At 41.9% G+C, this 25,588-nt stretch overlaps 1 protein-coding gene across 2 annotated transcripts in view; it reads right to left on the reverse strand.

Annotated features, from left to right (window-relative positions):
* Positions 1-3,494: 3,494 nt before the first annotated feature.
* The window catches only part of kcnn1a (potassium intermediate/small conductance calcium-activated channel, subfamily N, member 1a), a 39,053-nt gene continuing 16,959 nt past the window's right edge, over positions 3,495-25,588 (reverse strand). The window contains exons 2-10 of one of the 2 annotated variants that reach the window (XM_062557753.1): positions 22,203-22,676; positions 18,891-18,986; positions 17,864-18,282; positions 8,881-9,022; positions 8,491-8,601; positions 7,724-7,851; positions 7,240-7,248; positions 5,252-5,321; positions 3,495-3,985 (exon numbers count right to left, since the gene is read on the reverse strand). In XM_062557753.1, the coding sequence (XP_062413737.1) occupies positions 3,680-3,985; positions 5,252-5,321; positions 7,240-7,248; positions 7,724-7,851; positions 8,491-8,601; positions 8,881-9,022; positions 17,864-18,282; positions 18,891-18,986; positions 22,203-22,676 (1,755 nt within the window). In that variant the 3' untranslated portion in view covers positions 3,495-3,679. The remainder of the gene's footprint in view (positions 3,986-5,251; positions 5,322-7,239; positions 7,249-7,723; positions 7,852-8,490; positions 8,602-8,880; positions 9,023-17,863; positions 18,283-18,890; positions 18,987-22,202; positions 22,677-25,588) is intronic. The other variant, XM_037457849.2, reaches the window with a different exon arrangement.

Genomic DNA, 25,588 nt, shown 5'->3' on the forward strand with positions numbered 1-25,588 from the left:
ACATTTCTTCACTTTGGGTTTTTCTTTTTTACTCTGATTTATATTCTGATTTCTGCTCAATGAGGAAAGTCTACTTTTCAGGATATTGAGACTTTGGGATGCGTTTATCACTTTGACTCATCTACAGTCATCAGAACATCATGAATGCCCCTCACTTCACTACAAAATGCTGTGCATGTTTCTATTAAATATTGGAATGGTGTTTTGGCAGGACTTTGTTGGTGACAAGAGAAGGAATAAAGAAGAAAACAAACCTTTACAACAGGATTTAAAAAAAAAATGAAACATATCTCCATCAGCAGAAATAGTGTGAAATTAAAGAAATTATAATCTTAAATCCTTTGTATCCTTTTTAAACTGTTTCTACTACACTCGACCCATCTACTTTAACCCCTGCGGTTCACTGTTTGTCCGGTTCACTTGGTGACATCTACAATGAGGTCATATTTACAGGACACCCCCCTCCCACCCCACCCCTGTGCAAAACGAACATGTTAGTAAATTTGTAGTAGATGTCTCGTCTCTTATTTCATCTTTCTTTCTTTTTTTTCCAATCTCGTCTCACCTTCCTCCTGTTGCCTGGTGAAGGATGAAGTCCTTAGCACCAGTTCCTTCACATCTCTCTGGGGAGGACGCTTCAGCATCTGTGCTCCGTCCCTGTGTAACTGGATATCACACACTCGCACAATACGGAACAGGAACTGGCGGTTCCTCTGCTTTGTCCTGTCTTTCTTTTAGTTTTTTTTCCCCATTCAAACCACTCAAATGTCGTTGCTGCAGGCCACTTGCCTCTGTGTGCGCATGTCGGGGGGATTGATGTTCCTAACCTGACATGTTGTGAAGAGATGCAAACCGTGGTTTCCAAAAGGCAGGTAAGGCCATAACCAAGCAGGTAGTCTTCCATTAGCCGCCTCGACTCACGAGATGACACTAACTGTGACGGCATGATAGATCCCGTCACACTGGGAGGGTGTAGCGTAGCACTGTACGAGAAGTGGCTAGAGGTGGGGGCAGTAAAGAGTCATGCTTCATCAACTCAAGTTGAAAGGAAAAAAGCTAATACTCATGCTTGATTAAGTTCCTCTCGTAGCAAACTGAACATGTTCTCAAATGAAGGGCTCTCTGGTCAGTCAAGAGCCTGTGGGAAAGTGGTCTCACTCGCTGTCTCACAGGGTTTAGACTTTGCCCAAATTCAAGCAAAAGCAGCTCAGAAACAATTAAGAAGCATCACATACTAAGGATCCTATTTGTCAGTTATCACAAGTGGCCATTTTGAGACTTCTCTACCATTCAAACATCGTCAGGACAGCATGCTAGCCCGCTAATCTGCTGATTTCCTGATCAACTTGTAATATGCACCTGGGAAAGAAATTACTTTAAAAATCGTAAATATTTCACTACTCTAGGATGCTTCAAACACCATGCTTTTAAGGTTTTCAAATGTTTTAATATCTACTCTATCATGTGATATCATGTGTTACTTCTCTTGAAGAAACAAGACAGAGGCCAATGTTAACAGAATAGTTTGACATTTTGAGAAATATGCTTATTCACTTTCTTGGAGGAGACAACTGACCTCATTCTTTTTGCTACCTAGCTAGCAGCTGGTTAGCTTAGCATAACATAAAGACAGCAAAAAGTATGAAAACAGCTAGCAAGTACAAAAGGTTAAAAAAAATCCACTTACAAGCAACAACGCTTACAAATTAAGTTTGTCTAATTTGCACAGAAGAAGTGCATTAACGACTAATTGTGGTTTTATGGGAACCCTATATCCTAGAGTTGTGTTGTCAAAATGAGATTGCCAGGCAACCAGGGGAAGCTTTTTAGTTTTTTTTACAAATTAAATAAACGGTATCATGTTTTAGAGGGATGTAAGCATACCAAGTTTCCAGTCTTAATATTAAGCTAGGCTATCTAGTTGCTAGCAGTAGCTTCATATACAGAAACAAAAGTAGTGTCAATCTTCTCATCCAACATTTGGCTGGACTTAATTTTACTTCCCAAAATATATCTTTTAAATCTATAGAGGATCCCATTCATCAAAGTTGCTTAAGCACTTTTATTTGTATCCTTTTGTTGTAGCGGTTTTTCTTCACCTCACATTTAAAACAGGTAATGCATTACAGAATCACATTACTGCCACTCTCTAGGTTCTGCAACTATAAAAACCCTAGATATCCTGGTACAATTTTGAAATAAATCAAAGGAGAAAAAAAAGGCAAACAAAAATAAAAATCATGTAAATCATAAAAAAAAAAAAAAATCATCAAGCCATCTGAGGAAGGTTGTTTTCCGTTGAGCCATGCAAAGGGCAGGGTTGGCTTCTCAGTTTGACCAGTGACGTGTGCCTTTGTGGCCGTGTATACCAGCAGACCTCAAGCCATGCCGTTATCTGAAGACCACAGGAAGCTCTAATTAGTGGGGGTGAGAAAGATAGAGGACTACAGATCTCATAGTTGTGTGTATGAGTGTGCAACATTGAGCTAAAAGTGAACTTGTTCTCTGACAAACGCACTTACAAATATTCTCTGTCTCACCTTTGCTTATTCTCTGAACCCTTTCATGTTAGTAGAAATAGAAGAAATCAAAGATTTTTAAAACATTTAGATTTGCTGTGTAATGGAGGCAATGTTATGCATTACATTAAGACATTTTCTTTAAATTTTTGGAGAGGAATGTATCTGAAAAAGGAATGCAATGCTGTATTCAGACTGTTAACATCGTAAAAAAGCTCTGAAATTAGTAATTAAATAACCCTCTACTATTTATACATTCAGGCACTGAAAATCACATGTCAATATGTAACTAAAAAAGATAGTCCCTCTCATTTTCCCTTGGTAAGAACAAGGAAGCTGAAAACATGAAGTTGGCAACTGTGTAAATTTTTTCTACCCAGTAGTAACGCCATTTGCATCTCCTTTGCTTGTCTTTTGTGACAGTTTCTACTTCCCCTTAAGTGCATTTTCAAAGACTGACCTCCAGTCAGAGCTTTTGTAGCCTTGCCTAAAGCTTTCACCCAACTCCAACCCATGACTTTAGTCTTTTGGAAGGGAAATCCAATGGTTTGTCCCGCTCTCCTCACCAGACAGACGGGGAGACAGGCGGATGGGCGGAGTGATGTCCTCCATGCCCTCAGAGGACCGGCACGTGAGCCCGAGGCTCCACAGACCAACTTCCCCCCTCGTGGTTAAGGACTCTCCGGTGTGATAGCCAGCTCTCACCCCAGCGACCCTAAAATCAGTCATTTTTTTAACTATACAAGGGCTTTTACAAAAAAGCTAACTTGAACAGCCATACAATGGCTAAAACATAAACCATATCTCTACTTTGTCTCGGTTGTTCCATCATTTAAAATTAGTTTTTCTCTTTTACTTTTTTGGATGCATTTGTGTTTTCTTGATTTAAGTCTGCTCGATTTCCTTTGTTCTTTTGGAGTAGCTCTGATCCAGTCCTGTCCTGTGAGGCTCAGTCACAGAGGAATTGGTTTTTTGGATTTGATGACAGAGGAGAGAATGGGGGGGTAAGGATCAGACCCGGGGTCAAGATATGGATTCATTATTAGTCCAGACATGGACTAGCCGGTGGTTACAGGGACAGCTTGGATAGGGCAGAGTAAGGTGACCATTTGGGCTGGGAAAGTTGGGGCTGAAATGGGATTGCAGTGGGTTCGTCAAGGTCATCCGCTATCGGAGGAGGTGTGTGGTGCTGTCGAGGGAGAGCGCCGCCTTCGGGCGGTGGAAGTCCAGGATCGCTCGGAGCGTTCGGAGCGCTCCGAGGCTAGTGAAGCGGGCCGAAAGCGGTGAACAAAGCCGTCCAGAAAGTCCTGCTGCTGCTGGGTTATGGCTTGGGAGATGAGGCAGGGCAGCGCCTGCAGGCTGCCCGTCACCGAGTCCAGCTTGTCCTCCAATGTGCCGATGCGCTTGTCCAGCTCCTCACTGCGCTCCTGCAGCTCTGACACGAGGTCATACATCACATTCTGGGTCTAATGAAGGGGAGAAAAGTAAATGCGTTTGGGGAGAGGCGCACAGGAGGAGTACATAGAAGGAAGAGGGCCGGATAAATGTGAGAGAGAGAGAGAGGAGATAAATATCTGTTTTACAACTTAATATCCACATGGAACGATGCAAAAGAGGCAATTTGTAGGGGGTGTAGCATGTATACATTGCCAGACAATGAAAATGTCATATCTTAAATTGCAGTCTAAATTCAACTGGCTCAGTCTGAAGAGAAGGGCATCATGACACAAAGCAGTCTAAAAGGCAGCTGTATAGTTCCAGCAAGTCAGCATTGATTTTTATCTCCCCACAGTTTCACAACCAGCTTCTCCAATCCATTTATAGCCAGGGAAGGTCCTCAATGCATTATGTATATGCTTTTCACAACTCATTCATATAATGAAAAGAGTCTCCATAATTTAACCTATTGCTTCACAATCGATGCAATAACGCTAGTGTTAATGTATCTGTATGTACAATTCTATTCAAACTATGGACATTTTGTAAGTTTAAAAAAATACAATAAAATCTAAAGTATATATTCAATTTTACGGTAAAACGAATGCCATGTTACATATTTTTTAAGAGCAGTAGAGCTCACAAACTATTTCATACCAATGCTTTTTTTCAGACTTGTCAGAAATCAAAGGATTTCTGTCAGAAATCAAGGGTAATTTCACCGTAGAGCTTAACAAAGAGACATTGAACGTTGAACAACTGTAGGGTGGACATAGAGGGATCTGACCATCTAGCACAGTAAGGGCAAGTAAACACACATTAAAGGAGTTGGCCTCAGAACCTTTTAAAATACACACTGGAGTGCAAATGCCATCCACATCAAATGAGGCTGCAGTCATGCACCTCCCTTTGAACCCGCTCTCTGCTCTGCTCGGGTGGATCTGCTGACGTCTACACAACAGGACAGAAGCTACCGAGGCATGACTGCATTCACCTTCTTACAGCCAGATACTGTTTACAGTGTGCGTCGGGTTACTCAAACTGTTACGCTCCTAAAGGATTTTAGCGGGAACAGGAATTCACCGGGAATCGGGTTTGATCAGATTTTGGTGTATTTGACGAATATCAACAACCTAACAACAAGGGCATACAGCAGGACTCGGGGATAGCTGCTGGTTTACAGGCATGTCTCCAGTGAATGGCCTGAAGAATGAGGCAACATTAAGAGATGTGTAAAACAAGTAGTTATGTGATGACTTAGACGTTGATTCTAGGCACACATCAGAGAGACTTACCTTTGCCAGGTCCACCAATGTGTTGGCCTGATCATTGAGTTTCCTCTGCTCCATCTTCACACTGCGCAGCCTGGTGGAGGCACAGGGAGGTGCGAGCAGGAAGAGGAGGGAAAGGAGGAGGTGGACAAAGGAGAAGAAGAGTGGCAGAGGGAATAAGGGAATAGAGGGAGAACAACATATTTTTATCAGACGTGCTCTCTCTCTGAAGACATTTGAAAGAGAGGACTGCATGCATCGTAAATATATGTACTTTAGATATATCACTGTATACATATATAGTTTATAGAAATATATATGGACATATACACAAGCATTCCTGGCCTTTGTCAATGCAATACCAACCAAAACATGCAAAATTGCAGAAGCATACTACACTCGAATTAGGGAAAAAAGAACAGTGTTTATCATGTTTTATCTGGATTTTTTCTTCCGTTACATACTATTGTTTATCATAATATTGGATTGCTTTAAGTAGTACTTCAACATGTATTTACTGGAGTCAGAGTAATGAGAGTTTAGCTTGTTCCAACTAAAAAGTAATTTGTTTCTCACAAAGAGGAAAGCAATTCTTAATATAATCCAATTATATATTATTACCATGACAAAGATGATGCTTTTTCCAGCAAGAATGCAATATGCTTCCATATAAGAAAAGCCCCGAATCTGTTTGAAATCAAAACATTCCCATCTCTTTTCACCCAAAAGTAAGACATCAACAAATAAAATGATGACATGCCCTTTGTCAGTGCTACATACAGCTCACTGGTAATCGTATATATAATATATTATATATATACACACTGGTCATTTAGTAAGCGTGAAGTGACTGTGAAACGTGGGTCTTTCAGGGTGTGAGAGTGTGTGGGTGTGGGTGTGTTTGTGGATGTCACAGATAAAAGATGAAGCTCGCCAGAAATAATCTGATGACACTGCTGAACATACAGCAACATAAACATTCCAAATAACTTGTGCAGTGATACATCGGACACGTTTTGTGACGCCTTCAACATTGTGCCTCTTTATCTCTTTTCGAATACATAAGCGCTTTGTAAGAACTGTTGACGCTGATGCGAATAATGTGTCATTGTTACCGGTCACCAAGCCATCATTTGGGTGTGTGAGTGGAAAAATATCCCTGTTTGGCAAATTCTGAGACGGGATGACATTCAAGGGCATTTATCCATTTGCAACTCAGTATATCAGAGCGGAGTGAGACCGCTCGCTTACGGCTCTGTCTCCCTGTGAAGCCGTTTCAGCGCGTAGGTGCCTGTTTGCTGGGCTTTGTTGTCCCTTATGACCATCAAAAAATAAGGGCTAAAACCCCAAACTACAATTTATTCTTCAAAACAACAACCTGTGTTGTGTCTCGGCTTTTTCGTGCAGTCATCAATGTCAAATGCAAGCCATATCATTTAATGTAAAATAACAAGGATAAAAACAAAGCAAAAAATCAATAAAATAACATCAAACATTTAGACCTCATTACAGTGTGTGTGTGTGAGTGTGTTCATGTCATCACAAAACCATTAGCAGTGTAGGATGAGTTCTGTTGATGCAGGTTAATATAGCCTCCAGAGTAGCTATATTAATCATGGGCAACATTATACAGTACATCGTAGATGATGATGAACCTCTGAACAGCCCAACAAAGCTACAAGCTCATTCTGTGCATGATGCTTTTTTCTTTCACACGTTCTCTCCAGACAACCCGACACTTGTGACACCGGTGGCAAATTGTTGATGCTTATTTTTTTTGTTTCATTTCATTCAAAAGGGGAGATGGGAGGGAGAGGGGAGTAAATGAAACATTGAAGTATAAATGAGTAAAAATAATAACTAAAATCAATTCAGCATCGAGCATTTTCTTTTCTCTCTTTTTTTTTGTGGTGACAAATGCTTGTTTTCATGCATGTCAAATGCAGACATGGAGAGAGGAGGAGGATGTTGAGGAAACAGTAGGAGGAGGATACATAGAAGACTCAACTTACTTCTGAGCTCTGCAGTGATAGAGCAAAACAAAGACAGAACACAGTACAGTTTTAACCCCACAACATTCACGAAACGAGTGAAACCATTACACTTCTCACTGTAAGCACAGGGTAAAGGGGGTCGGAGGGAGAGGGGGACGGGAAGGGAAATAGGGAGGACCATTACACTTGATTGCAGTGTGTGTATGTGTGTGTGTGTGTGTGTGTGTTTGTGCGAGAGAGTTTACAGTTTGTGTGTGAGCATAACAATCGAAAGAACTATTCTCAACTTTAAAGATCTTCAGTTCATTAGCACTGCAGCTATTTATAACACATCCTAAATATCATGTACCACACATAACATTAAAGACAATCGCATGGATTGGAGATCTTAAATGCACTATTTCTAAATGACATACTACAGTTTGATTCCCTTTGGGGGTTGGAGGTGAACATATTTTATTACACATCAGAGAACACAAAACAAAAGCTGTGCAGGACTTACTGGTGAATGGCTTGGAGAAACTTGCGCTGGTGTTTCCGCACCTTGGCGTGATCTATCTTTTTGACCAACTTAGTGTGTTTGTAGATGAGCCATGTTTCCCTGAGTACATTGGCAGCTGTGTTCTTTACCTGGGAAGAATAGATGAGAAGGTCGTGACGTGTATACGGTAGCTTTTTAAAGGACAGTGTTGGTGTCAGAACAAATATCCACATAAACATCCATTTTGTTTCAACGTAGAGGCAGTGTGAAAAAAAAGTCACCAAAGCAACAAAGTGTGCCATTAAATATAATCCATAAAATACTAGAATGTAGAGCGATGGTCAGCCACAGAAATCAACAGAAAACAAATGGAGTAAGGAGCTATTAAAATGCCGGCCTAAATAGCTTAGCATCGCCGTTGGACATTTGCATGATAGTATAAAGATGACGCCTCGAAACCCAGTGGCTCCCAAACTGGATGTCAGGATCCCAAGGGGAGCTCCAGTTAAATCCAAAAAGTCCCAGCATAATTAACAATGTTATAGAGCAGAAATATATCCTTTCTTCTGGTTTTATCCCGCTGAGACCCGGGGGTTTTGCCGGCGATCCCGGCCTACATGCAGCCCTTCAGAGAGCGCCGCTGCCTCTGTTCTCATGATCACATTAAAGTGGACGACCTGTTGAATCCAGCAGTTTGTGAGGAAGGAGGCGGGAGCGCTCTTTTAAAAAGGGATGCAACCCCCCACCCCCCAAATAATTGTAAAAAACAGATAACTAGGAGGACTCACTCGTTTACAGAGTTGTGTGTCCATCATGAAGTTGTGGACATGCTTCTCAGCCTTGGTCAGCTCCAGCTTCCTGGCTACAACTGCGACCACCAGTGCAGTGCAACCAGCTCCCTGTTGAACACAGACACGGTCAAAAAAACACTTTCAAAATATTTCTTTGTTACAATGATAATTATTCAAGAAAACCCGGAAAAGATAACCAGTAAATAAATAAATAAATACAGCAGCTCAGTCTTGAAATATCTCTTCACGGTGAAAACACAGTTGGCCTTTTTCAATTTTCACAAATAACAAAATAAAGCGGTGGATCTTGTTGCAGTGAGAGCTGGGGTTTAGTTTTATAACAAAGAGTGTTATGCGTTTATCTGGGGTAAGAACTAAGAAACCCACCATAATCCCCGTAAGCAGACACACGCCTTTCCCGCAGTACGTGTGTGGTACCATGTCTCCATAACCAATGGAGAGGAAGGTGATCGAGATGAGCCACATGGCTCCCAGGAAGTTACTGGTCACTTCCTGTTTGTCGTGATACCTGAAGTGATGAAGAGAAGCAGAGGCGGGATAGACACAGTGAGTGGAACTGCACACGGTCCCTTGAACGTGAGCATGCTAGCGAATGACGTGGTGCTGTGTGAGCCGAACAGTGGAGGTGGGCGGAGGAGGTGGTGAAGATCAAGGAGGAGGAGGAGGAGGTAAAATCATGGCTCAAGGTGGTACACTTGTTTTGTACAGGTAGTTTGGCACAAAGTCCAAAAATTTGCATTTTAAGTCAAATAAATGTAAGTTTACTGGATTTACAAGAGAGATTATTAGTTATGTTGTTCTTTGGCTTCTGGTAATCTCTACCTGAGACAGTTTAATGGGGAAAGAAAGAAGAAAATGGTTTCAATTAAAAAGATTAATAAAGTCAGCAGCACCACTGGACATGTGTTTTATGTTCAGATACCATTATGAAAATATTTGGGGAGAGGAATGATGTGAATAGGCATTCAAAAGAGCCAAATCACTTACTCTTATTGGACATTTGCATTGAAATGACAACTTTAACCAACATGTCTCAAATGACCAAAATAGGGGCCATGTCGCCGGGACTGGATAAAAAGGACTGCAGGTCAAACTTCATTTGAACATGACAACCCAACAAATGTAATGACAAAGCATCCAAAAATGCCTGTACTGCTGCATGAAAACAAACTAACAATCGGCTTATTGGTCACGGTCTCCATGGAGTTTACGCTATCCCCTTCCCTAAAAAGGGTTTGGAAATCAAAATCATCACTTCAAGCATTGCTGAAAATAGCTGACAGCTATGCTTGAACTGTCAGTCTAAAGGCCCACAGTGAGAATGCAGAGAAATCTATAAAAGAAAATAATTTTTAAAAAACACGGTACAAAGCTGGATTGATGATAGCATTCCCATACCTTTTGCAGCAAGACAAAAGTCCATCACGGAGGCAAATCTGCCTTATCCACTCACCCGCGTTCAACTTGTTTAATTATTCCCAACGTGCTGTCTAGGAGGAGATCAGATACGATTTCATTTTGGAGTAAAAATCAAATATTCATTAAACACTTTTAGACAACATCTTTTCAACATCCTTCTGACAAGACAACATCAAGGGAATCTTACTTCTTGGGATTTTGTTAAGGCTTTTCTAAATACGTTTAACTATCCAGCGCAGGCTCAGCATGTGGACTCAAATTGGCTGGAACAATTACCTTTTATTAAGAATACAGAATTTCTTTAATTTTCCTTTCCAATTGAAGGCAAATAGTCACTCCTCATTCTCTTCCAAGACAGCGCATTGTAATCAAATATCATAAATCAACTTAATCATGCCCCTGCAAGTTGTTAAAACTCCCACTCTCAAGTGTGTATGCATGGGCAAAGTAGGTAGAAGGACTTTTTTTGACAAAAAAAAAAAGTGTGCTGTCAGTGGGTTTCAAGCTTCTGAGATGACATGCAGATAAGCAGTCTGTGCAACGCCATGCAGGAATAAAAACAAAAAGATGTCTGCATCCTGCATGCTTCAAAACCAGTATACTGAGAGCAGGGGAGCGATGGGACAACCCGAGATCCATTTTGAGATGAAACCACTTCTGACAAATACGCTGCAGTATCACCAGGTGGAAGGGGACTGTGCGTCTTCGCGGACAGGCTTTCATTAGTAAACAGTGGGGTGGGATTGGATGAATAACAAAGGAGGAAGCTCATTGAATTTGACACCCCTGTCTCTTTTACCTGCATCCCAACACGTCGCCAGCTGCCCTTTGATAGCTGCCAGGGGGCTAAACTTGATCAGCTGGCAAAATATTGTAATCACAAGTGACTAGTATGTTAATTTCATTCATCTTGTTATCAAGGCGAGCAGAGAGTGAGTCACGTCTTCAAGGCAGGCAGAAATGTGCTGCACCTTCCAGCACAGTGAACATGATACTTTTACAGCGGCCTGCTCTTGTAAATATACCCTCAAGGGTATGAAGAAGAAGGCCGAGCGCATATTTTTTTTCATATTTAGAGATAGCTTTGTGTTTTATATCTTTTTTTCCTAATGGTGGAAATATATTTTCAATCCACATAAATCAATAATCTTTTAATAATAAAAAAAGAGCAGAAACAGCTGTACAGGGATAGAGACAGTGGCTGAATGGGGAACTAATCGATAGCATTTTTAAGGCTCTCAATATACTGTGTCAAGTTTTGGAATAGCATGGAGAAGAGCTGGCACCACCTTCAACCTAATCCAGGACAAGTGGTATATCCCCTGCTTTTAAATTCCCCCTGACAGACACTCGGCAGCAAAAGCTTTATCCTGAAACCAATTACTCAAAGATTTCATAGATGGGGTTTAATCCACTTCTGTATTGTATGTACAATAATGCTGTAGATCCAAATGAGCTCCGAAACTTTGCATCTGTGGTGGGTTAGAGGAGGGAGTAGAGCACAATTCACACAACGTATGACAATACTCTCTATGGCACCATCTGCAACCAAACAAGTCAACTCAACACGTTTAGTGGGTGAGCTCATGATGTTTAAGTACTTGATGGCTCAGACGTGAAGGAGCTGTGCACTTACTTGTGCCAAAACACACACACACACACACACACACACACACACACACACACACACACACACACACACACACGCACACGCACACGCACACGCACACGCACACGCACGCGCACACACACACACACGCACACACACACACACACACACACCTGACATTTTCAAAGACTGAGACTAAAAACAACCTAAAATAAATCATCTTGGTTAGAACTAATGCAACAGAACCATCTTCAACCTAAATGGTTTTCATTGACAAGCGTCACATTACCATCAGTAATTATCTCAAAGGTTTAGGCTCCTTCTTACAGGGTTATTATTATCTTTTTTTGGAGTGAATCACCTCACATACGTAACACACTGCAATACAGTGGAAGAAAGCGGTTTGATGTACTACATCCTTATGTTCTGTGTCCCTAAAATGAATATCTGTTAGAAAGGAAGACCTCATTCAGACCTTATTCCACGTTCTTTCTTTAGGAGAACAACAACCTCGCCTGGGTTTCTACTTTCCTACGCTGGTCAGCTGTTGCACTAAAGCAAATGACCTACTCCACATTCTGCCGCTACTGCTTACTTAAAATAAGAACACTTTTCCTCTCCTGCCTGCCTTTTGGTTTCAACAAAAACAAATAAAAAGTCGTGTCGGTATAAATCCATTTGAGCGCTGGCTGAGATTACTTGGGGACAAATAAATGTGGATGCTCCTTGGGGAGCATGTTAGTTGCAGTAAACATGAGCAGATTAAACTCAAAGTGATGATGACCCAATTAGAAAAAAGTTTTCTCACTGCGCAGCCAATGAGCAAAGCAAAGCAGTAACCTCCTCTCCCAAGTGGACCGTATGAATTATAACATGTGTATTCTAAAACAAAAACACAACGATAAAATTACTAATAGAAGTTAATAGAAATTTAAATGTACCGCGGACTGTTTGTACTCTCTGGGGACATTCATGGTCCCCAGAGAGTTAATCCTGATGACTGATCCTTACACCTTTCCACTATGAGGACGACGTTAAGTTGTTTAAAGTGAAATGTCTCAACAAAACTGGTGGCAGCTTGAAAATTATTTCACATGCCCCCCCTTCAATCCTGTGTTTTAACGTGAACCTGTCCTAGTGTGCACACTGAAAAAGCCTATCTCTACTGTAAGCAAGGCTTGTTTTAAACGTACATGCAGAGGAGAGAACGTAGTGTCCTATCTGATGGCTTTGTCACAGAATCTTTGCACTAATTGACGAGTCGAGGGGCTCAACGTAAACATGAACCTTCGTCTGATAATCAAAACACGAAGGAGCGGTGGTCTCACAAGGAGCGGCGTAATTGCACTTTAGCCAAAACACATACAGCACATTTAAACCAAGAGAGAGACGTGTCGACGTCGTCCTGTTGCAGAAACCTTCTTTTGATCCAAAGTTACTTAATGAGTGACTTTTATTGGTTGCAGGGATGAAATTATTTTGCTGCACCAATACGATTGCATTTTAATATATATAAATAATGCATTGCTGCCAGGCAACTAAGCTGTGAATCCAAAAGTAAAGTATTGCTTGCATTAGCTGACTTGCAGATTTTGAAGCCTCCAGGGCTACTTTGCCAGATATAATCAAGTGGGTGTGTTTGTGATTCTTCAGCTTACATAAGTCCTTGGGCCCCTACCTTTACAAAAATGTCATGTCTGAGCTAAGTACTTCACACAGTCAGGCCTTTTCTGTCCTTTTTAATCCATAATTCCACTGATTCAATGTTTCACCGCTGCAGCGTGGTTATGTCTTTAGGGTGATCAGGTAGATTACAGGGGTAATTGAAGAGGTTTCATTGAATTAGGCGGGTCACATGGAGAAAAAAATCTGCAGTAATTTGTGCCCCAAAAGAGGTTGTTTGCTCTTAGATGTAATACATTCAACAGCATTCATCCCATATCAGTCATTAAGTTCACTTTGCTGCTAACTCTTGGTGTGCAACCTTCAGAGGACAAAACAAGCTTTGAAACCCAAGCACCTCTCCTCCTTCACTTCCACGTATGTGCACCTACGCACTCGCTCGTGTTCCCGGTCTTTCCAAAGCTCGCAGTATTCCACAAAATCAGCTTTCAGGGTTTTTTAGGGTAAGGTTGTTTGAAAATAATGATCAAACCATAGACAATCCAACTGTCCTTGAAGTTGCAGCAACTTGCAAAAAATTCATCTGACTTTAGTTTGTTTTTAAAATAATCTTGTTAATGATTCAGATTAAGGCAACGGTGTTTTAAATGCTCCTAAAACAAACTACACACATTTCTCTTTGTGATCTTTGGGACTCACTGTTTAGTTGGATTGAAATGTCTCAGCTTTAAAAAAAAAAGCCTTTTTTTTACACATTACATGTTATTTAGCTAACGCTTTTAAGTGACTTACATTGCATTTAATCCTATGGTTTTTACATTTGGCCTGTGGAGCAATTAGGGGGTTAGGCGTCTTGCTCAGGGACACTTCGACATGGAGGAGCCGGGTTTCCCATTGCACCACGCTATATGCGCCATAATCAAACCCGCTTGTTATTTAATGTCTGTGCCATCAATTGTGGAGATAAATGCTTTGAAATATTGATTGAAGTTGTCATCATCCGGTTAGCCAGAAAAATACAGAGGTATTTTTGTTGCAACCAACTACGGGGCCTACTGAATTTGAATCAAATCACAAACTAATAGAAACAGCTTTGTGGCCATTAGAGTCTGGAAACTCAAAAGTCAATCTGAATATTTTGTGTCAGAGTGAGAAAGTTGCGTGGTGTGTGTTTGTCTGGCTGCACATTCGGGCAGCTTGTTCTTGCCTGTCTGAATCCAAGCAGTGACACAATCCGGTTGTCAGTCCTTGGTGTCGGTGTAGCTGACTGGTAACTCGAGCCTGATAATCCAGACTGACTGGAGGAAAGTCAGCTAAACTTTCGGAGAGCTTGCCTACGGGTCCTCACCCGAGGAAGCGAGGTGAGAAACAGAAGTCTCACACACTGCCGCCAAAAAAAAAAAAAGAAGAGCGTTTTGTTTCAGATAACGGAGGATGAACAGGAGCGGAAAAGGACTAGATAACAGTTAAAGAGAAAAAGGAGCACAGGAACAGGGAGGCAGGCAAGGCATGCATGCGAGTGTGTAACTGAGTTCTGGCCAGATTAGGCCTGCTTGTTATGGATACAGAGAGAAGATTCAGCAGTGGGGAGAGATGAGGAGAAAACTGCAAAGCATGCCACGTTAGATGGGTACAGTAGGAGATCTGCAAAGGATCAGTCGGGAGTAAGAGAGAGAGGGAGGGAGCCACGTGGTTGTGAGGGAGAAGCCAAAATGAGCTTAGTCAAGGAGCTTAGTTGAGGCAGGTTAGCTGTGAAGATGGGCTGTATCAAGAAGGAACAGCATTGAATCCATCTACTGTAACATTAGCATCTCCCCCCCCCCCCCCCCCCCCCGGTTTGCATCTTTCATCCCCCCCCCATCCAGGCCTTTTCCAGGTAGACTCTGCTCGTCCAATCCCACACACAGTACTGCCCTTTGATTGGCTCAGGAGTGTTGTCAGTGTGACAGTGTGGCAGCGTGTTCAACACAAAGTCACCAACAGCACTTTGGAGAACAAGCGCCTCTCCTCCTCCCCCCCCCCCTTTTTTTATTCATCTTGTTATCCAGATTAATGGGATTGCAAAGTAAACATGAAAACCTGCATGCTGTTTTCATGTTTACCAGAGAGGAGGGGACCAAGCAGGATGAAGACCCTCAGGTGATGGGTGTAAACAGAAAGTGGTGACACCGCATTCAGCACAGGACATATGAAACAAAACAAAAAACACTTCCTGCTATCTGGCCGAATGATACATAGTGAATTTATTGTTTTATATTACATTTTATAGATGTAATATACATGAAATGAAATATATAGTTAGGGATCACAATCCTGCTGTGCGTGTACGTATATCTGGACACACCCCAGAACAAAATGACATTACATTTGTCCTTTGTTTGCATAATCAGACTTTCTTTTGCCTACAAGAAAGAAAAGACTAACTGTCTTCACCTTTAGAGCAGAATCTTCGGGGCAGAAGCAACAAGAGTCTGTGCAAAACTATTTCAACACTGTTCAATTAATTTTGTGAAGGCGGACACATAATGGGATGGTAATGTGTGAGCACAACGAACAGAAAGGCTCTCGCTCCTCAACAAATCTTTGGAGTCACTGCTAAAAAGACTTTTTGTGCACCGCGGATCTATAACAATTGCATAAGGACAGGGAGAGAAAAGGAATGAGAAAAGACAAATTGCCCTCTGGCAGATTCATGAAGGTGACTTGAAGGAGCTGCTCCATTTTTGCACAAATTTCCTCCTCCTCCTCCTCCTCCTTCTCCTCCTCCTCCTCCAGCCCATAGCGGCCGACCACACGATAGTTAGCAAAGAGTGCTGCTCACACCGTTCATTTTTTTTTCTGACCAGAAAGTTGGTAAAGCTGATGGCAGCCAGAGGGCCCGCCTTCTCCTCCTTTGCCCCACTGAGTTTGGAAAGGATCACTGCCTAATTGCTTTTGAGGGGCTGACCCTTCTCCACATGACCGCCCCACCCCTCTAACCCCACTTAGGGCACTAGTGGCGCCAGCTCGGTGCAAAATGATAAGTTGTTGGGTTTTTCTCCCACGGCTAGAGAACGAGGACTCACATGGTATCCCTACGGAGCAGCATAGTGGGGAAATAGAAAGTACAACATTATACAAACACGCTCACACACATGCACTCACACACCTACGTGTGCATGCTTGCACCCATCCTTAGTAACACACAGATCCAGCCATCTGAACACATGTTATCCTGAAACCAAAGGACCAACGGCATGCGCTGCTCATGGAGAGTGGGTCACAGGACGTGAGAGAAAAAGGTCCCGTTCTGTGAGATTCTGTGCTTCGCGTCGCACCATTAATTTAAATGCAGATTTCCAAATGGACCCCAGCGCTGTGAGGGATTACCCGTGTTTTTTATTGTAAAATTCATATGGTAGTTTTGTCTGATAATGACACGCTATTGACCCAATCATTTGAATAATCTCAATGTTTAGCCAAGACTATCATTATTCAAAAGTAAAGTAAAGCAATTGTTTTTTGGGCAATTCATTGTGGGCAAATACACTTGCTTTCTTGCTGAGGCTCTCGATGAGAAGATCAATACTGCTTTCATGCCCATACCACAGCTCACTATATGGCTGTATCAAGCAGCATTAGCTTAGCATCAAGATTGGAGAATGCTAGCCCGACTCTCAACCCAAATCATCCAAAACAATCACCAGAATAACTTTGACTCTCCGCTGGTTTCGTGTCTTTGAGCGAAGCAGTTGCTGCAGTTCTCTCGATACAAACACAGTAGCAGTAATTCTCAGTAAGAAAGTTAGATTTCCCCAGAAATATCCTACTACTTGGTTGAGGATAAGAAAGAGATATCAGAAGCCATGGAATTCCCAAAATATAATGCATCATAACCCACTGAGGTCGACGTTTGAGACAAAAGTATTACTTTACAAACTGGTCCGTGTGTTTTTTTAAAAGTTGCAACATTAAGTTGAGTCAAGTGAGCGGCAGCAGCACGCGGAGCATCCGTCGTCGGGGCCTTTCTGAAAGCCTTTGCTGGCGCTGATGCTTGACTTTTACACTGCAGCACATGTACAGCTTCATATTGGGTCTGACAAGAACTGCTGCGACAGATCTTCCACTCTCCACCCACCCTACTCAAGTCCTCTTTCCACTCCAACTACGCACAAATGACTTTGAAACATCAAAGCTGGCATTAACGTCTCATTTCCCTATGCAAATGCAAAACGAGAAAGAAAAAAAAAAAAAAAAAGCCTTTCAGTTCTCCCCGTCTCTATCATTTTCAGTGAGAATCGTTGCTGCCCCCTTGAGACGAAGCCCGCTGCTCAGTTTTGGGGAGAAAACGGGTTGGGGGATCCTAGGGGCTGCTCTGCATTACCAAAACAAACCATTCAGCAAACAAACAATTAGACTCATGAATTATGGACATGCTATCTAAAATAGCGATAAAAACAGGGGGCCGGGAGTCGTGGAGCGATCGCTGAGCTAATGAACGGATGCCAGGGCGTCTTTAAGCAGTAGAACAGTGCTTCCTGCACACCTATCCTAAGTCCACCTCAACTCTTTGGACCTGTGCAGCTGCGCCACTGAAAAACAAGGTTAACGAGTGAGTGCTGGAATAAAAGGTGCCTGGTAATCCACAAGGATGTGCATCAGCCATTTTGTTTTCAATCTGTCGCCAGCCAACATCCATTATTCACACCCTGTGTTTACCTCTCACAGACGCGCACAGTCCATGCAGCAATGATCCAGGAGGATATACTGAACACCAGCAGAACAGTTCCTGGACAGATGGTCATGAGGGTCTTCATGACGAAGCGTGTGTTGAAGTTGATCTTGTTGAGGGCGCCGATGCTGCGAGATGAAGCGTCCGTGAACAGCTTGCTGTGGAGTAACATGACCCTGCCTATCAGGTACAGCCTGAGGAACATGGGGATGGAGAGGATGATGTCCACGTCGGCATCGGCCACCGACGGCGTGTAGGTGAAGGCCAGCCGGGCCGTCCAGGTGAAGACGTACTGGCCCGGGATGGGATGGATGGCACACACCAGCAGCTCCAGCACGATGAAGAAGATCCGCTCATACGTCATGGCTATCCTCCAATCGTCCGCACCATTGTCGACCATAAACAGCTGCAGAGAAACCGACACACACACACACACCGAGTCCTTTAAACTTTTTTGTTTGCCATTTTTCCATCCTGGTCAACACCCAACGACTTCAAACCGTTAATCATTACAACATGTTAAATCATCATTTGAGTTCATGCTGTTTTCATGAAAAAAAATGTAATATCTCATTTAATTCAAATGTAGTAAGTCTGATGTATCTTTGTCAAGCAGAACAACAAACATCATAAATCTGGATGCTGTAAAGAAGCTCCCAGAATACTGAATATCAGAAGTTTGATCAACAGATGTTGTTGTATTAAATTTACAACTCAAGACAATTTACCAACTATAATATAAATGTGATATGTATGTTAGTATTATACTTATTTGTACAAACCACTGGTTTGGGCTGTGGCATTACATTTAATCCAATTACCCTCTTGGGTATACCATACTGTGTAATATAATACATGTATATCATGAATGAGTATATTATTGTGAGCATAAATTCATTTCTCTCAGTAATAACTCTTTGGCACAATTAAAGTCAGTAGTTTCTATCAAGGCCCAAGAGTAGAAATATAAATCCCCATTATCCTCATCACTATTGTTTTATGTGTTAAACTCACCTGGATTTCCCGGGCATGGTACATTATTATAAGACCAAGCAATATAACAGTGGAAAGGCTGATAAGGCATTTCAGTGCAAATGAGTATGAAGATTCCTGTGGTGAGAGAAAAAGAAAAAGGCGAGAAGTATTAGAAAAAACATTGTTAATGGAACACAAATTGAACACATGAACATGTAAATCTTATAGGAATAACAAGATGCACTGTTCCTCGAGTTCATTTGTACATTTAGCCGGTATAGACGGCAATATTGATTAAAGAACTAAGGCTTTATGGTTGCATCTACGGAGCCGAGGAGGAGCCAGTGAACAGTTTTACATTTTTGGAAATCAGCATCACAAACAACCCGACTTAATCATCACACAGTTGTATTTCTTAATAAAACAAGTGCAAAATATGTTAAGAGAAGAAATTGAAAGCATCGTGACGGCAAACATTAAAAAACTCATGAGACGTTCACGGCCCAGAACTGGACAGCATTAGTACCCCTTTACACATGTTTTCTTCTTCTTATTAATTCTTATTATTATATGGGGGCAGGGAGGTTTTTGCACTATTTGATAGATATGCTCGACATGCAGGGTAAGAACAATAAGCATGAGGTACCACTGAGTTCACGTGAGCTGTGGTTTTGCTTAACGGAAATTATAACTTTTGGATGAAAGAAGTTGTTTAAGTGTTGAACAGTATGAGACAGATACGAATGTTATTTTGTTTCTGGTTAACAGGAGGAAGCCATTACTGTAGTTTTATATGAAGCTTTTTTGATTATAGTGCAAAGAGTGCAGTCGGGTGGAAATCAAGGACCAACAAATCAAAATTATCTTAGCGGTCAATTTCATCATTTTAATCAGGTTACATATAAACGCAATTATGCTCACAAATAGTACATGCATTTATACGCACACACACTTGCATACACACAAACGGTCCTCATTAGCTTAAACGCCATTTAAAAGTGAGCAAACAGCACGGTCAGGAGGTTGCTAAACAATGCAGCTGCAGGTGCAGCCTGATATTTTCTAGGGATTCTGTTCCCCACCATCTAAACTACCAATTAATCAAGACCGAGCACTAACAGGGGGACTTTCCACTTAATTGTAGGTGCGGAAGAGGCAAGGCTAGCATTAGCAGGGGGGCCACCACAGTGAGTGTTCCTGGTGATAACCAGGCCAGCTGGGTGCCATTGCTGCAGCGTTGTGTTCTGTAGATGTGTGCACGTATGCAAGGAGCATGGGTTTAGGAAACCTGTAAAACACAAGTCTCCCCACCATGTTGGTAAGATGCCATTTCATAAAATCTATTTAACAGCCATGGTGTAAAAACACTAACTGCAACCGGCTAATGATTTTTTTAGGTAGTTATTTCAATTACAACATCAACAAAAGACAAGAACAGTGGAAATATCGTTTAAAATCTTCAGTCTGATGACAGGGAGAGCTGCTCAATATTAGTCTGTCCTTCGCTGGTCCATATTACGGAATTTATTTTTAGCTATCAACTAGATTGCTTTGCCCCTCGGGTCGACGACATGTTCTCAAGACATTCTAATGTCTGAAATTGTTTTGAGAAGTCCCTGGTGAAATAACATTAAGTAAACCAATTAATCCACCTACCAGAGGTTCAAGGATTTTTCAGTCCAAGTGCTCACTACCTCTTAACGTGTTTCCTTCCTTCGCGGCTCAGAAAACCACGACTGAGACTCAATTGTCTGCTATGCAACGTGAAATAAGACGGAAAATGGACCTTTCTCAGCACAGGCTCAGGCTGCCTGTCGGATGGCAGCGGATACGGGAGTCCAGTCACAGACAAACCCCATAAATCATCCTATATTACTTTGTCCGTGCACGTTGGAATCTCACCATTTCAGCCATGAACGGAGACACAGGAACTTGATCATCTCAGGTATTATATGTTGCATTTCCTTTTTGGGATATACTGACAATTAAAGCAAATATGAGGCTAGTTGTTTTTTTATATCAATTTGTGCTTACGGTATGCTGCGCTGTTCCGTAAAGGGTAAGGTTGAAAAATGAAATTAAACAAATGTGTGTTTTAGCATCTTTCAGAACTTTTGTTTTGATTTTACAACTTTAAATTTGGTTTATCGTTATGCTTATAATTAGTAAGATTTCTTTATTAGTGATACGTTCTTATAAACTCACTGCACAGGGGACTGCCATTGTTCCATCAATCCAATATTCCAAATTTTAAGTCTGTACAAGTGTACCATTTGACCAAAAGTACATTTGTTTGACAGCTTGTGCTCCCGAAAACTAGTGGCAATTGTTCTTTAGGTCCATTGCTCCCAAAATACAAAATGTTACCTTTAAACAAACAGGAGCACTTGACTAATTGTTTTTTAGAATGACATCATTGATATTTTGTGATTGTTGGGGTCTCGTTGCTCCTCTGCGTTCTTCCATTTGTTTCTCCCCATCGAAGGGTTATTGATTTTTTGGGGAGTTTTTACTGTGCAGAAGTGAGGGGTTTTTGGGACAGGGCATGTTGCATGGGTACAGACCTTAAAGCCCTCTGAGGCAAATTAGTAATTTGCGATTATGGCCTATACAAAATGAAATTGATTGAATCAATGGCCCGTCCAAACAACGGAACGAAATCCTGTGCAATGACTATCCAGTAAAAATCGATGAGGAAAAGATAACTATGTTTTTCCAGAAATACCCCAACATACCCTGACAAGGGGCGGATACAGAGGGACACCTGGTGACCATTGCCCTGACACCGTTTTGCCCTGCTGATGTTCTTGTTTAACATGCTCCAAACGTGGGCTCTGTGGTCTCCATTTTATCTGCTCTAAATTAAAAGATGCTATTGGGAAACTGTTGATTAAATGGGTATCACTGCAGCTTTTCACTCTGCCTGAATCTCTATATATCCATTGCTCTTTATTCCACTGCCTCTGCTGACCTGCTCTCCTTTTTCCTGTCCTACTTTGAGCTGGTGAATTCAGACAGCCACCATGGCACTGCTAGTGGCACCAGTCCTTTGGCTAAACTCCAATGCAGATGAAAAAAAATCATATTTAAGAAAAGGAACAAAACCTTTAATCCGGAAATGATTGAATACCGAAAATGTATCACCAGTCAATACACTGTTAGTCATTGACACAATGTACTATTTCCATTACCTTTTTTGGATAATGTCTGTCAGTTCATTTGCTTGTTGACAAATGTGACGGCTGCCAAATTTGCAAAGGACACCACAAGGACAAAAGACCGAGCTCCCACTCATGCGTCACACACACACACACACACACACACACACACACACACACATGCACAACCTACCTTAGTGTAAACCCCCCATGACAGTTCCGTCTCTGTCACCATGACAACAATCCCAAACATCCCAAAGATGAGCGCGTAGTCGCTGAGTCGCTTCCGCTTTTCAAACAGCGCCCGCCGGTGGCCGAGTCTGTAGCCGATGTCCCTGTTCTTCTTCTGCGGCGCCCTGCCTCCGCCCCGCGCGCTGCCCTCCCTGACCAAGCTCTCGTTGGACGCCTTGCTGGGGTCATCGCCGCCGTTGCCCTTGGACACCACCACTTCCAGGCCAGAGCTGTGCAGCGTCTGCAAGGGCTGGGTCTCCGAGTCGAGCTCCGCGAGGTTGCGGCGCGACGAGGACGCCAGGCTGCCCACCAGTGGTCTCACCACGCCGCCATTGTACTTGCAGGTGTTCATGGCTATCTGAGGGAGTCGGCCACTGCTCTCGGAGAGGGAGGGCTTGGATCCAGCATGGCTCAGCTTCTTCTGCTCAGTAGAGGCCTGTGAACCAAGAAGAAGAGTGATGAATAAAATACTAAATCACAACAAAAAGAGTGTAAAAAGAACGGTCAGAACGTATCAAAAATATCAACAGCACTTCTGTGGAAGTCCAAAATACTGAGAGAAGATAACAGACGTGGCAGTTCAACCGGATTTAAACACTGTGTTAACAAAGAAAAAACAGGGAATCCCATCAGCTCTGTTTATTTTCCTTACAGAAAATGGCATAAAAATTGGATGGTTCAAAAACCAATAAATAATGGATGGTTTTGATGTATAAATAAAACAAATAACAAATAGTGGACCCTACAAAGTGCAGAAAATTGAATCTTTGCACTGCACAAATTTAGATATAAATAATGAATGCTCGCCGCGACCCTGTTTCCTATCAGAGAAACACTCTTCCCCTGCAGAGATTAGAAGTTGGCTGCCCAAAAGAGAACAAAAAACAAAAAATGAGGACGTACCATGGGGACCAAATGTTAGTCTCCACCTAAAAGAGGAAACAAGGAAATCCATTTCCTTTTAAACTCAAAGCACCGTGTACACAGCACAAAAGGGTCTGTTGAGGTGAAGGGCAACTTCAGGGTGAACCACGTATTCACACATAAACACGATGTTGAATAAATAAATAGCAGTAAACTATATTTTATATATGTTTTCTAACTTGAACTTGACAGGAGAGAATACGTTTAACTTTTTACACTTTTATCACCTGTAAAAAATGTTGCAATTTTTCTTTTCTGACCGGATGCCGTGCAGACTTTTTTCCTCTTGCATTGAGTCAACTTTCATGCCTGCTCCTCTTGGCAGATAGGAGTGAGTTTCTGTCCCGGCGACGCAGACCAGGAATGTTCAGAGGCTGTAGAGCAGTCACCCCCAGACGCATCTATCTGCCCGTCTATCCTCTGCCCTTCAGAGACTCTGGCAGATTATCATAATGGGTTATGAAAACTTCACATGGAACAGTGCTTTTTCCGAAACAAGTCGGGGTGTGTGTGATAGCACTGCCGGCCCTTTTTATTAGCCTCGACAAAGCATGTCTAATGCCTTTAAATGTGCTAGTGGGAATAAAGAAGGGCGACCCTAATGGAAATTTACTAACTCCAGTCTTGTGATGTTATCGTCTTGCGCATATTTTGGCTCCATGAGAACAGGACTAAAGGTTAAGGATTAGTGCAGCCACAGTGTTTCTAATCCCCTTTTCTATATCAAATTGCTTTTTAATCTGTGCCATTAGGACCCCTTTAGACTTTAAGACTGTGGAGTGAGTGAACTTGTTTGAATGACAGGAAAAACTGTAGAAAAATATGCTGATATGGCAATAATGGACAAACTGTTCTCTCTTGTTTTAGTCCAAAAAAAAAAAAACAATGGAGGAGGTGGTGAGCGTGCGTGCGTGTGTGTGGGGGTGATACTTCTGATCTTTCTAGTTTTTGTTTTTTATTTTGCAAAAGGGGAATTCCTGTAATTTACTTGTTTTTTTCACAAAAAAAATATGCAGTGCTCTGGCACAGCTTGGATTGTTCTTTGTTCTAGGAAAGGCACACACAATTATAATGTCAATATAAAAAAACATCACTGAAAACAGACCAACCACGATGAATAATCATCCTAATGCATATAAAATAAAACAGGTGTATATAATCAAACTGTACAGTTCATTTAAGTAGGCTTTTTATGCATCTCCATCAGGGCATAGCTTGCTTTTCCCAGCATCAAGCTCCACGGTGGACCCGCCTGCTGCTTTGAATCTGTTAAATCTCCAGCACAACTTGAACCGAGAAACTACAAAACATCATTATTCTTTTGGTTTTGAATGTCACAACATGATGTTGCTTATTGTCAGAAAAGAATTTCCTGCCTTTGTGTAGAAAGTAAATAACTCTGAAGCTCCTGTTTTGAGCTCGGAGTATTTTTAGACTGTCAAACTTTCAGAGTGTTTCTGAGATGCTTGATGTGTAAATTTGATTCCTGGACTTTAATAGCTGAGAAAAAATGACAACCATCTCAAACAAAGGTTGAGACAGTTTGTAGAAAACACTCTTTAGTGAATTTATAGGGGATGAGTATATTTTTAGTGTTCACTTTACTAATCGTTGTAACACAGTACTGGAGTATTTACAGTTCGGGCTCATTCTGTAGGTGGGAACCATCAACCCCTTTGATTAATAGCCAACCTCGTCTATCACCTCAGTTTATGACACACCAGCAAGTCAAAAAACATCATTGATCATATTGCTCCATGGTGTGGATCGATAGAGCAGAGCAAACTCTGAGTAAGCATGACTGTACAATCAATGATTGACAGGAATCCTTCCTGCCACAGACCGGACAAACAACAATCCCTGTATTGGCTTTCAAGCCTTGGAATTTTAACATGATTATCATTCAAATACCTTGTATTCAAATACATATAAAGCTAAAGTAAAGCATGTGATTAAACCTTTTATATAAATCGTGGGGTTCAATTTGGTTTCTGATGACCAACCACATGGTGCTTGATCGAAGTAGAAAGGCCGACTTGTAACGGTCAACTGCCTTACATGTAAGAGGATAACGTCCCGGGAAATGTTGCTCCGATAAAGTAAATGAACGGGATGGATTCTGGACACCAAGAGAGCAGGTCTGACGTTACACTCTCAGCTTTAGTTACTCGTGTCAGGTGATCAGCCGTCACGGAACCAGGTCAGGATCCCCGGCGCTGTGTGAACACACGCTGTCGGCAGATAAAATCAGGAAAAAAGACAGACAACTAAGAGAACGAAGCTCCGTACGTGTAAAGTATTGCAAAAATACCAGTATATATGGCTGACTTTCTCTCTGTAAAAAAGTCCTTCACAGATGTTGCAGTAGGAGCCCTCACATCCCATTCCAAAGCCTCAATCAATTCCACACAGTCGCCCACTTAG

Source organism: Pungitius pungitius, chromosome 15 (genome assembly GCF_949316345.1).
Source record: "Pungitius pungitius chromosome 15, fPunPun2.1, whole genome shotgun sequence".
Taxonomy (NCBI): Eukaryota; Metazoa; Chordata; class Actinopteri; order Perciformes; family Gasterosteidae; genus Pungitius; species Pungitius pungitius.